Source organism: Pristis pectinata, chromosome 3, assembly GCF_009764475.1.
Source record: "Pristis pectinata isolate sPriPec2 chromosome 3, sPriPec2.1.pri, whole genome shotgun sequence".
NCBI classification, from domain to species: Eukaryota; Metazoa; Chordata; class Chondrichthyes; order Rhinopristiformes; family Pristidae; genus Pristis; species Pristis pectinata.
Window position 1 is genome coordinate 93,757,735 of NC_067407.1, and position 12,245 is coordinate 93,769,979.

At 35.5% G+C, this 12,245-nt stretch overlaps 2 protein-coding genes across 15 annotated transcripts in view; one reads left to right on the forward strand and one right to left on the reverse strand.

Moving 5' to 3' along the window:
- vps54 (VPS54 subunit of GARP complex) overlaps positions 1–3,109 on the forward strand; it is a 72,966-nt gene extending 69,857 nt beyond the window's left edge. For all 10 annotated transcript variants that reach the window (XM_052012258.1, XM_052012261.1, XM_052012259.1 and 7 more), the window contains 2 exons: positions 89–183; positions 1,097–3,109. In XM_052012258.1, coding sequence (XP_051868218.1) covers positions 89–183; positions 1,097–1,202 — 201 coding nt within the window. In that variant the 3' untranslated portion in view covers positions 1,203–3,109. The remainder of the gene's footprint in view (positions 1–88; positions 184–1,096) is intronic.
- Positions 3,110–3,250: 141 nt separating this feature from the next.
- The window catches only part of ugp2b (UDP-glucose pyrophosphorylase 2b), a 29,403-nt gene continuing 20,408 nt past the window's right edge, over positions 3,251–12,245 (reverse strand). For all 5 annotated transcript variants that reach the window (XM_052012269.1, XM_052012268.1, XM_052012271.1 and 2 more), the window contains 4 exons: positions 9,511–9,708; positions 6,802–7,044; positions 4,937–5,041; positions 3,251–3,777 (listed from right to left, as the gene is read on the reverse strand). In XM_052012269.1, the coding sequence (XP_051868229.1) occupies positions 3,670–3,777; positions 4,937–5,041; positions 6,802–7,044; positions 9,511–9,708 (654 nt within the window). In that variant the 3' untranslated portion in view covers positions 3,251–3,669. The remainder of the gene's footprint in view (positions 3,778–4,936; positions 5,042–6,801; positions 7,045–9,510; positions 9,709–12,245) is intronic.

Consider the following 12,245-nt stretch of genomic DNA (forward strand, 5'->3'; position numbering starts at 1 on the left):
GTGTGTGGGGGATGATAGGGGAGGAGGAAATGGGGCAAGAGCACAGATTAACATCATAATGTGCACACATTTCTCTTTGAACTTTTAGATGTTGTTCTTGAGAATCAATTCAAGTTTTAAAGTTCATTTGAAGAGACAACTTACCCGTTTAAATGTGGTGAATGATGGAGGACCTTTACATGGGTTTGTACATTTTTGATGGCACACTTTGCATCACAGCGCTGTAGGTTAATGTTTCCCCTTGAATGTATTTGCATATTGATGAATATAAAATCTACCATGAATCATCACAATCCAGCATCATTTAAAATGAAATTTTTCATATTTACTTTTAAAAGTGCTTGATCTTTAAGAATAATAATTAGATGTGATTTGATTAATACTGCTGAAAAGTTAATGTAAGCAACTGTGAGTAACATTTTAAAATTACTGAAATTTTCCAGCAAATGCTTTTGTATTTTTATGTCAAGATACCTTTGTAAAATTAAGTAATTTGTTTTAAAATAATATTCAAGAAGTTTTTAAAATATGCTTATTGGTGTCATGGCTATTCAAAATAACCAGCTTAATGTTTAGAGTTGCCTTTGAATTCATTTGAATGGAATTGTGGTGATTATTTTGAACCAGGGCAATTTCAAGTATGTTTTACTTTCAACTTATAATTACCACAAATTAGTTGCAGTAATTTGCATTTAAAATTTTGCAACCCAGTTACTTGAACTTCACAAATTTTTAAAATTGCATTGCAAATATCAGCTCAAACAAGTGAAAATTCCAACCCTAGCCTCTGCTCTTTTTTAGTGAGTTTAGCAAATGAATGATGGAAAAGTCCTTCAGTTGTTTGTTGAACTCTACTAAACAGAGAATGAAATGGTAAATATACAAGTTTGTTATGTCTTCTGAATTAAAAGATACTGTCTTTGTGGTCATTGCAACTTCACAGCAGGATGAGCATAAGACTTGATGTGGCATTGATTTTTTTCTGTTACACAAAATAAACGTGCATGAGAGGCAATAGAGGAGGTTGTAGTAGATGCTTACTGATCCATGTAGGAATCATGGCTAAGACTAATTGGACAATTCATTTCATCTGCAGGCTTGTTGCATCAGACCTAGCTTTCTACACTGGAAACATTCAAGCATTAAAAGGCCTTGAGAGTTTGGACATTAATGTGACAGAAATATGGGAGCAGAAGAGGTGACATTGTGAAGAACACCTCTTTGCATGCTGAGATTTTATTTTGATGATCCTAGACCTTCACTGCCCTAATAATCAAATAAACAAATGACAGTCCTCCACTGGAGCAGCATCTCTCAACCAAATTGGGGCATGATTTACAGAAAATGTCCTTCTATGGGCAACTGTTCAGCTGAGTGTTCTTTGTTTTTAAAACGTTTCAAAGTAGGTTCAAATGTCTGTGGACCAAAAGCAGTACTGTACGCGAGCTCTGGCTTTCCTGGAAGACTGTATGTAGCACTAAATGATGCTTTGCATCTGATTATTTGTATGTTAAACCTCGTGCAATCATAACACTATTTTAAAAAAAAAGTTAATGATGGTACAGTTTATAAAATATCTTTTAAGCAGTTGTAAATTCATGCCACATTAATAATTAAAAAAATGGGTTTTGTTTATCCATGGGGGTGGGGGACTATTAATAATCTAGGAACTTTATTTTTTTACAGACCTTTCTATGAATTTTAAAAAATCTTTTGGAGTGGTGGTTGCATATCAGATATTCATTTTCCCATAGCCCAGTTTGTTGTTCAAACAAAGCTTTAAAATCCAAGTGCTTCAGGGTTAGTTTCAGTTTTACTATCCTCAGTGCACCTTTGGTAAACAATAGAAGACAGCAACAATATATTTGTAATAAAGAGTTTTTTTTTAGGTGGAGCCGCTTTAACAACTTTGTTTTGCATATGGCAGATTCCAGTTTCATTTCTGAAATACATGCTTAGGAAAGTTCTTTGGTGCTTAAGATGCCTCGCTGGGTTTCAATGGAAACACTTTGGTTAATTACTTTTTTTTTCCAGTCTGTATCTATAAATGAATTGGTGATAGATTTGAAGTTATTTTTTCATCATTTTGTGGAGTTTTGTGCCATCTGTAAGCAGTTAATGGTGGCTGTCCACAATACAGTCAAGTGCCTAAGTTTATTTCTCATGCAGTGCAAAAAAAAATTAGTTTGTGCTGCCAGGAGTGAAGTCCATATTTACTGTGCCTAATTCCACACTGGTGGCACTGAACACCAACTTGTCTCCCTTCTGTGCTGCTATTATAATTAATTTAAAACTGAGCTTGCTGAGGATTGATGATATCTAATAGCAATCTCTCTCCAATCCATGTTTTTAAATTGAAATCTCAAAATAAAAAGTTAAATGGAAGTGATTTAGTTTTATTATTTGCAGTTTATAATATTATTGTTGGTGCTTCAGACCTCTGGTGATCTAACTGGAGAATTGTTTGAACAGCACTTAATTTGCTAGAACCAAAGATTGCTTTCCACCTGAAGCTGTTTATGGATCTTTGCAATCCACTCTGGGTAGTGCTCATCTTGCCAGTAACATAACTTAATGTCTACCTAAACATCTAGTGGAATCTCTCAGCCTTTCCCTTTTACAGGTAGGTTTCCTCCTAATTCAGTGATACAACTTGGCTCAGATTTTTCAGTCTTAACAGATTTGTAAATTATTTTAATCCATTCACTTTCCAGTTCTTTTTGCCAATCTAAACAGATTGTTTTAAAGCACAACATTCAGATGTTTACTGCAAAGGAGAGTAAAGTCTTGAACAGGCTTAACTGCTTTGAGCGGATAAGAGACTGCAGATGCTGGAAACTGGAGCAACAGCATCTCATGTGTTGTTTTCCTTCAGAGCTAGCTAGTTAGCTAGCTATTTAGATGTTTAAGTGGAATATATGCCAATCATCCTTTTTCCTGCCACACTGAAATAGTCCCTATACCATAAGCTCTGCTTTACATTCTAACCTAGGGAAACTATTTTAAACTTTAATGACTTTCATCTGCAATAGGGACATCTTTGATTCTCCCTTATGACAATCAACTGTGGCTTTAGGTTTTGTGATAGCTCCTTGAAATTTAGTTTAATAAAGAACTGGGAGTAAGTTTAATTTCACTGTGATAACCAAAAACCTTTCTGATTTCTACAGGATGCTACTCTGGTTACCTTGTCTGCACTTTGGGGGAAAAGGAGAAAATCCATTCACTATTCCAAAACTGCACACAAAAACAAATTTTCAAACTGCATTTTTTATTACGTTTTAGTGACAGTGTAAAGTAAGCACAAGCTCCGAATGGAAAACTTTGCAATTTGGCTCCAGTACAGTTAGTAGATTTATTACTTATAATTGATGCATATTTTTCTTAAAAGCTGGTTTTATTAAGGAAAATTAGGGTCACATTTTGATACTTATATACAAATGCTACCAAGTTTATTGTCATACAATTTTAAAATTCAAGACAGTAACAGGTAGTTTTAAAATGGCAAGCAATTTTGTAAAGAGCTGCCCCGAAGAACCAAGTTTTCACACTCAAAGCTAGTACACACTCACCAGTTTAATGCACGCAACTCTGATTGGCATTACTGTGTGACTAATCATGTGATGAAATAACTTCATTTATTCATTTCAGCTGTTTAGGATCATCTTTCTAGTGATCCAAGATTCTCAGATTGCCTGAAACAATCTTATTTTCCAATATGGCACCTGGAGGTATGTCAATCCTGTCTCCATGATTTGCGATGATGATAACTGTTCCCTAAACAAAAAAAAATAACTGGTTGAGGTACAGGCATGTGATAAGAAATATATTTTTTTTAAAAAACCTGCAATTTTAATTAGATCATCTCTTTGAAACATTTAATAGTTTACTGAATACCAGTTGCTATTTTCTGTATGGCAATTTGCTGATATGGAAGTTTAATGAACTAATGTGAAGATACAGGCATGTCTTATAACAACAAGACCACTGGCTGTTGGGTGCAAGCTGGTCCCAGGGTAGCAACCTAGTAGTTCCATTGTCATTTCACTGTATTGCTGCAATTTATTCTCTCACATACCCATCAATTCCCCTTTGATTCTCTATACTGTTAACTACATTGAAGGATAAGTTGTAGTAGCCAATTAACCTACCAGCACAGCATTGGGGCACAAGATTAAACAGCAAGAATATATTTGATGCAGGGAAATTTTCAATGCAAGGTATTCCATTGTTATTTAATAACTTTTCTTGTATTTGTGCAAGGAACAGAAAGAATTTACCTTCAATGGATCCAAAACATCCTATTGCATTATTCACATTGCAAGAGTTCTCTTAGTACCCCAACTAATATTTCTGATTATCTGTTCACTATTTTATTGCCTTTTGGTTTCCAACACTTGAATTGAAAGTAGTATGGGCAAAGCATTTTATGTTATCTAGGTTTGTAAAAGACACTAAACATAAGCAAGGTCCTTACATGATTACTGACTAAATGAGCATGAAAATGAGGTTTTAAAAAATTCAAAAAAAACATCAGATTTTCAATAATGGGTGTAATTTACTAATTAGCTAGACAAGATTCTGACTTGATACTGGAAGTGTATAAACCACAGTTTTATGTTTGTACAGTGGGCAAGAACTTGCTTCTTTTCCTACAGGAGTTTAATTGAAAGATTTTAGAACCATAAAAGAACTCATTCAGTGTTAACTTGGAACACTTTCAGAAACCCAAGTTGGCAGAGTAAAAGGCTCAATTAGTTTGGCTGGAGCCGTATTTCCAGTTTTCATTTCATCAACCACACAAGCAACATTTTTAAAACAAATACTACAGTCAGTATTTTTGGTAGTAATAATGAAAATTAGGCCACTTTGAATAGTAATTTAGAGAAATAAAAACACTTCACAATACATGCCAAATAACATGGTTTTCACTAACCTTCAATACAACATGCTTCCCAAAAGTAACATCTCCTGAAACAGTAAGGTGATCCAATTCAATTATATCTGGTATACTCTCCAACCTGGTCAAGTAATCTTGTACCTAGTAAGGAAAAATAAATTTCCATCAATTTCAAGTATCATATTTTAGCACTTACTTGGTTTTCTAATAGAAGGCTTACCCACTGTGTTAAAAGCAAGTAAGGTGCTATATCCATATGCTGTACTCAATGCCTAACAAGTGAATTCAATTTTAATTTGTAAAATATTAAATTATCTTAATTCAAAAGAAAAAATGTACCCTTAAGTCAGGTCACGATCAACTCAGCTGCTGTCATTAAGTTTTAAAACAATGGTCTGTTGGATGAAAAATGTAAATTTTGACTTCACAAACAAATCAAGATCTTAAGTTTAAGTATCAACATTACATTCTTTCCTCATGTTAAATGAAGACAGGCCCGAGAAATGCAGCCACCCTATTCCATATTATTTATCAATACCACTGCATTCTGGGGCTACATTCAACTGAATTGTCCATGGGGTTATGTTCTCTCCTGCTGAAGTTAAAGAACAAGGCATTACCATGGAGTGGTATAGTCTACAGCCTAGCCACTCAGGTTTTAGCTATTCTGCTTGCTACATCACAATAGCACAAGCTAGTTCACATTCCTGTATCAATGTTCAATCCTATTATTTTCAAAGTGACCAGCTACCATTTAATAGATTCTAGATTTGACAAACTATGGAATTTTGGATGATAACCAATGCATTAACGATTGTCACAGCCACCTCTTTCAAAACTTTGGGATATAGGTCATCGGATCTTAAGAGTTTGCATTTCAGTCCCATTACATTCTTCAATTTTTTTCTGATTTACTGCTAATTTCTTTCAACTCCCTCTCTAGCTCTATTGTTCTCTGCTTTGTCCAGAAGGTTTCCTGTGTCAGCTTCTATGAAGTCAAATTTCCTTATACTCCCAAGATTATTTATCCTGTCCATCTAAAAAAGACTAATACAAACCAAATCTTTTCCATTTTACACATCTATGGTAGCTTTTACTATGTTCTTGTTAGATTACCATCATATTTCCACTTTCCCTTGTACACTTCCAAGTCCTTTATTTCCCCCCAAATTCTGAAATTTTCTCCAATCCTCAGACTTTGAAATATTTAATTGGCAATGTGGTTATTATGAAACCATGACTACAATGGTTATCAGATTGTATCCATCTTAAAAGCTATCATGAGATTGGTGTGAGGGTCTTGAACTCCTAACTTCATCATCCCAAAATTTGGAACTGCTAGCAATATTAGATACTAACAAGAATGATAAACTTGCTACTAATTTGAAGGTCATTGTGCTTCTTCCCACTTCATGGCAAATTGAATGAGGTCATTAAAAAAAATAGTTCATGCAATATTATATACTTTTTGCAGGTATGGTTTCCTTTTATACATTACAATATTCCTGAATCACTAAACATGCATCCCCAGTTCAGATCACTGCAGTTCAACACAGCAAACCTGCTTGTGGCTACAGAATGAACAAGTGTGTGCATAGAGGTAGAAATGCCAGTCTTTCTTTCCCAGTACTAGCAGCATCAAGCAGGACTCCAAATTTGATGACATACAATGAAGTATTTTTGTAAACTTAACATCCAAATATTGCACAGTATAGTTCCATTTATTCTCCGTTTTTCTTCCTTTCTCTGGGTACATAGTTCATTCAAATTGAGAGAGAAAAAAAGATTAGGCCTATAAAGCATACAGTTCACAACCATGCAAAAAGCTGGAAAACAAAAAGGATAGTTCAGAGGCTAACAACTGAACCACTGTTTCTACTTGCATCTCCCAAGATCATTACCTTAGTAAAGGAACTCCCCAGCTTAACCAGAGGCACAGTTCGGAACTCTCTTTTCTCACTCATCGTCAAAGATCCAGCATTAAGACTGTAAAGGTTGGACATCACCAGCATGAGATCAGATGTGGTCTTGACAGGCAAGAAACGACTACGTGGCACATTAACACCCAATGCATTTTCAAAGCACTTAATGGCAGCACCTACAGCTGTCTCAAGCTGAATCACATTTAGGCCATCATCCAATGTCTGTTAGAAAAATAAATGTGCATTTATATACAGTAAACATAAAAGCTGTCCACAACAGGACTTAAGGGTGTAGTAAGACATTTAAAAACACTGCCAAAGCTCAGGAAGAGATATATAGATGGGTAGTTAAAAAGACTAGCTGAAAAAGGGACTTGTAAGTAACAGAGGGGTGGCAGTTTCCAGGCCAGGCTGTAGACAAGGTTGTCAATGATGTTGTAAAAGGGAATGGAGTTTGTCTAGAGTCCAAAACTGCAGGAACAGTGGAGGATGTTAGTGTTGGGAAAGGTTACAAAGACAGCGATTTGAAAACCTAGTTGACAACTTTGAAATTGAAGTATTGCTTAAGTGGAGACCAATGTAGGTCTAAAAGCACAAGTGTGGGGCAAAGGAACCTTGTAAGAGTTAAGGCATGAGCCAACATTTGTGCATGTGCAAAATGGGATAAGGACAGAACAGCACTGGAATAATCAGCTCTGGAAGTAACAAAACAATGGATAAACATTTCAGGGCTAAGGCAAGTAATTTTACACAAGTGGTATTTTTGATGGCAAGGATATATTTGTGATGGACAGGATATAATATTTGAAGCCCAATTTGGGGTCAGAACAATGGTGAGATTACAAACAATTTAGTTCTCCCAAGACAATGTTGGAGGTGTGATGCGATGCAGCAAGGGTGATTGCTTTGGTCTTGAGTGCTCAATTGGATGAAATGCAGGTTACACTGAACTGAATAATGACCAAGCAGCATGAGAGAGTCAATGGGAAAAGTTGAAAATAATGACATTAGGTTAACTTGGGCTTCAGTGTGCACGTGGAACCGACATGGCTTCCAATATAGTTAGGGACACTATGTAGTTAGACATGCAAGGGCAGTGCAAGTGAATGTGTTTAGTATTTGTCAGAAACAATGGTGTAGGATTGTTCAAGAGGATATTTTAAGAGATTCTCCAGCTACAGGAGGTAAGACAGAATCAGGAATAGGCTGTTGCGTTTCAGTGGATAACAGTGTAGTCACTGCAGGAGGATAATATGGTCAAATGACTGCATAGAGGTGAAAATAATTTCTAGTTTTGGTTCACTTCCCCCAACCAACAAAATGTAAAGCATTTTACAGAATATAATTAAAAATAATGCCACCCTAGTCAGGATTGAGGAAATAAGCATTTACATAAATAAAAAGCCAGTTCTTTAAAATTCAATGAGTACATGAGCCAATGCTAACACTCACAATTTACATCTCCCCTAAGCAGCTGCATTATCAAAAATTTAAAAACAAAACAGGAAAATCTTGCTGTTCCAATTCAGACAGCAAACACAGCCCAAAACAAAACCCACACTATTTCTCATGTATAGAGGGATTGTGAACTTCACAGGTTTGAGATTTCTATTCTCACAATCAAATCTAAGTTCAAATTTGACAAACAAAACTTTTAAAATTGTATTAGTTTTTATTAGAAAGCATTTTTGCTTCAGCATAAAACAAAAGAATGAAACCAGCCATACTGAAATTGCACATTTCATCCCATCTAAACATCCTGAAGTACTTCAATTAATAAATTCCTTTCCGTGTATTCAGTGTTAAAAATCACCATTTGCACATGGCTACATCCCACAATCATCACTTGTGATAATGACAGTTATTCTACCTTCAGATATTTCTATTTATTTTTGTACAGGCTGCAATACTGGGAGAAGTGCCCTGCTTTTTCACACATCATTCATATATACGTTAATTTAACATCTCATCTAAAAAATATTTCTATCAATGCAGCAATCCCTCAGTACTGCACCAAATATCAGCCCAGAAGTGCAAATTTCTGGTATAGGACTTCAAAGTATAATCTGCCAATACTGAAGAGTGTGCTGCAACTCAACCCAGTCAATTCAGTTCTAACCAACCCAACCACATTATTCTAATTTACTGATGTGAATTTCTATAAACACACTTAAATATTTTAAAAATACTGGATATTCCAAACAGAAAACAGTGGTAAATTGGAAAGTGTTCATATACAATTATGAAATTACATTCCAGATACAGAAACCTAGACTTTAATTACATGTTGTTTGGATTTTCATTTCATAATATGGAGAGTGTGTGAAAGGTGGTACTCTGGAAAAAATTTTAATCCCAGACCCTCTCCACCCATGCTGGTGAATATCTAATACTCATGGCACTACTAAAGGAATGGATAAATATTTTTTTAATATCATGACCTTTCTTCCAAAACAGGACACATTGCATCAAAACATTAAAATGGTAAATTTATTTAATTGCCATTTCTGGGATATTGCAGTATGCAAATTGGCTACAATATTCATCTTCTGTGACTACAAAATAGTAATTCTTATGAAGCACTTCAAGACAAGCAAGCCTGGTAAGTAATATCTATAACAACTTCAAGCCTTTGTTTTGAAACTGAAAATACTTAAACTACTGATATATTTAAATAAATTAGATTACCTTCGGGTTTAAAATGATTTCCATATCAATAGCATTTTGCTTTTGTAGCCTTTCAATTGCAGTCAAAGAAATCCATAAGTTATTGGTGTTGAAGATCTTGAACTTAGTGACCGATTTAAACTCATCAACATGTGTTTTAGGTACCTGAGCTATTTCCAGCAGCCTCAGCTTTCCATCATACTGAATAAGGGTACCACCCTGAAGAGCAATGGCTTCATGAGAATCAAATGTGAAAATAAGCAAACAATACAAGATATTATTTCCACCTTTAAAAGAACAACAAAGAGGAAGCAATTCTGTGAGTCACACTCAATGCACTGAATTCAAATATGTTTTCTATTATAATCATTTTGGTACAAGTATTCCTATTTGATCTGGAACAGCCATATTTCTTCAAAGACATTTCTTTGTGACAAAGAAGCAGAAATACTGAACATGTATATGGAAATTATAGTTCATTATTGGACTTGTGAAACATTGCTCAAGAGAAAATGCCATTTTTAAATAATTATTCACTTTTGTACCTCTTGCTGTCATTGCAAGATTTGAATTAGTGCTTGGGGATGGGAGAGGAAGAAATTAATGGAGTTATTGGGGGGGGGGGGGGGGGGGGTGGAAATTTGAACCAAGTGCAAGTACTGGAAAATCCAGGCTGTCCAAGAAGTGTCCAACAATGATCACCCCCAGGACAACAAAATCCAAGTTTCCCCAAAACATTCTAAAAGAATGATAACCCATGTACAACTGAAGCAGGAAACACAAGGAGCACAGGGTTGACTCAGACCTAGATTTCCAGGTGAAACAACTTGGAAATGCACATTGCTTTTCATTCCAGAAAAAATGCAATCACAAAATAAGGGAAAATGTTTTACAGCCTTGTGCTATTGAATTTCTAGGGAAAATTATCTAAAAATAAGAGTGCTTATTTACTAATAGTGTTAAGGCAAGTATTTTCATTTTTGAAGTATACAACTGAAATTTTCCTTCAATATTTCAAGCCGGAGTTGCTTTTGACTGCTCTTGCCTTAGTTTTCAACTAATTACAAGTTCTTGAAATTTATAGATGGTATTTCTTTGATATATTTTCTCATTTAAATCACGTGTATTTAAGTTACTTTTGGAAAACTGAATGAGATTGATCCCTTAAAAAAAACTAAATTGTTTAGCATTAGATTCAGTTTATGAGAACTGCTCTGTTGACTACAGAAGGCAGCTGATGAGATTTATTTTATGCTAATTTTCTCCAGAAGGTTATTTCTGTGTATGCTTTGATTATAAGCAGTATTACTCCCATCTGAGTAACATTTTACCAATTTCCTACTGTATGATTTTTCAGTGTCCTTCCAGGTAGAATTGCATCTGTTTATGGAGGTAATTTCCATTAGGCCCTTGCACTGCTTAGTAATGGCACTTTATAAATGCTTGTAAGCATGCTGCTTTTCAATAGTCCAACGCTTTTGAAGAATCTCTTTTTGGTTTCAACAAATATTGGGCTCCTTTTTCTCCTCAGTAATTCTACAGAACTCAAGATCCTTTATTTTGGGAAGGCAGAAGGTGCATGCATTGCAAAAGAAGAATTGCAAGACTTCCTGTAGAAATCTCAGATGTATATATGGGTGCATGTGGGACAATTAAATACTTCACAACTTCATTCAAAATCTATTGGGTTAACATTGACCAGAAACTCATCTGACCCAGCCAAACAAATACCACAGCTTCAAGTAGGTCAGAGGCTGGATATCTGCAAAGCCTTTCTACTATCTACAAAGAACAGGTCAGGAGCATGAGGGAATACTCTCCACTTGCCTGGATGAGTGCAGCTCCAGCAACTCTCAGGAAACTCAACACCATCCAGGAGAAAACAGTCCATCTGATTGGAACCCCCCCACCACCATCTTAAACATTCATTTCCTACACCACCAGAGCAGTGGCTGTAGTGTGTCCCATCCACAAAATACACTGCTACTTACCCAAGCTACTTGAAATCCATCAAGAACAAGAGGAGCAGGTGAACAGGAACAGCACCACCTGCCAGTTCTCTCCTACCTACACACCTGCCTGACTTGGAAATTTATCACCTGTCTATCATCACTGAGTCTAAATCTTGGAAAGCTTCTAACAGCTTTTCACCAGAGGATTAGAGGTTAAAAACTGTGACTCACCACCTTTTTCTCAAGATAAGCAATAAATGCTGGCCTTGCAGCACCACCCAAAACCCAAAAAAATGAATAAGTACTACAAGAAAAATACAGATGTGAATCACTGGTTTATGGGGTTGAAGATTGAGGAAGTCAGTAACCATTTCAACACTATTTGATGCTGCCTGATCTACTGAGTTCCTCCAGCAGCTGTTTTTTTTCCATTCCAGCATCTGCAGTCTCAGGTCTCAGCACTATGAGTTGGTCACTGGTCCCCACAACATTAACCAATACTTTCTGAAGCAAGAAACTTTGAACCCAACTCTGTCAAATCAATATTGGAAAATGTACTGAGCTCTGACATATGCACAACATGTGTAATCCATTAAGTAGCAGTCACAAAACATTTAGATGTACTTTTGATGTTAAGTTTATTTTTTTAGCATCTGAACTTAAGAATCTTTAGTTTCCAATCTACAGCACTGTAATTAGCTGATAAGTGCCTGAATATAGGAAGAGCATACAATAGGATACTATCCATTTACTGGTAATTATGTGCTTTGCTTCATTCTTGCTGCATATTCATTTTATCATGTT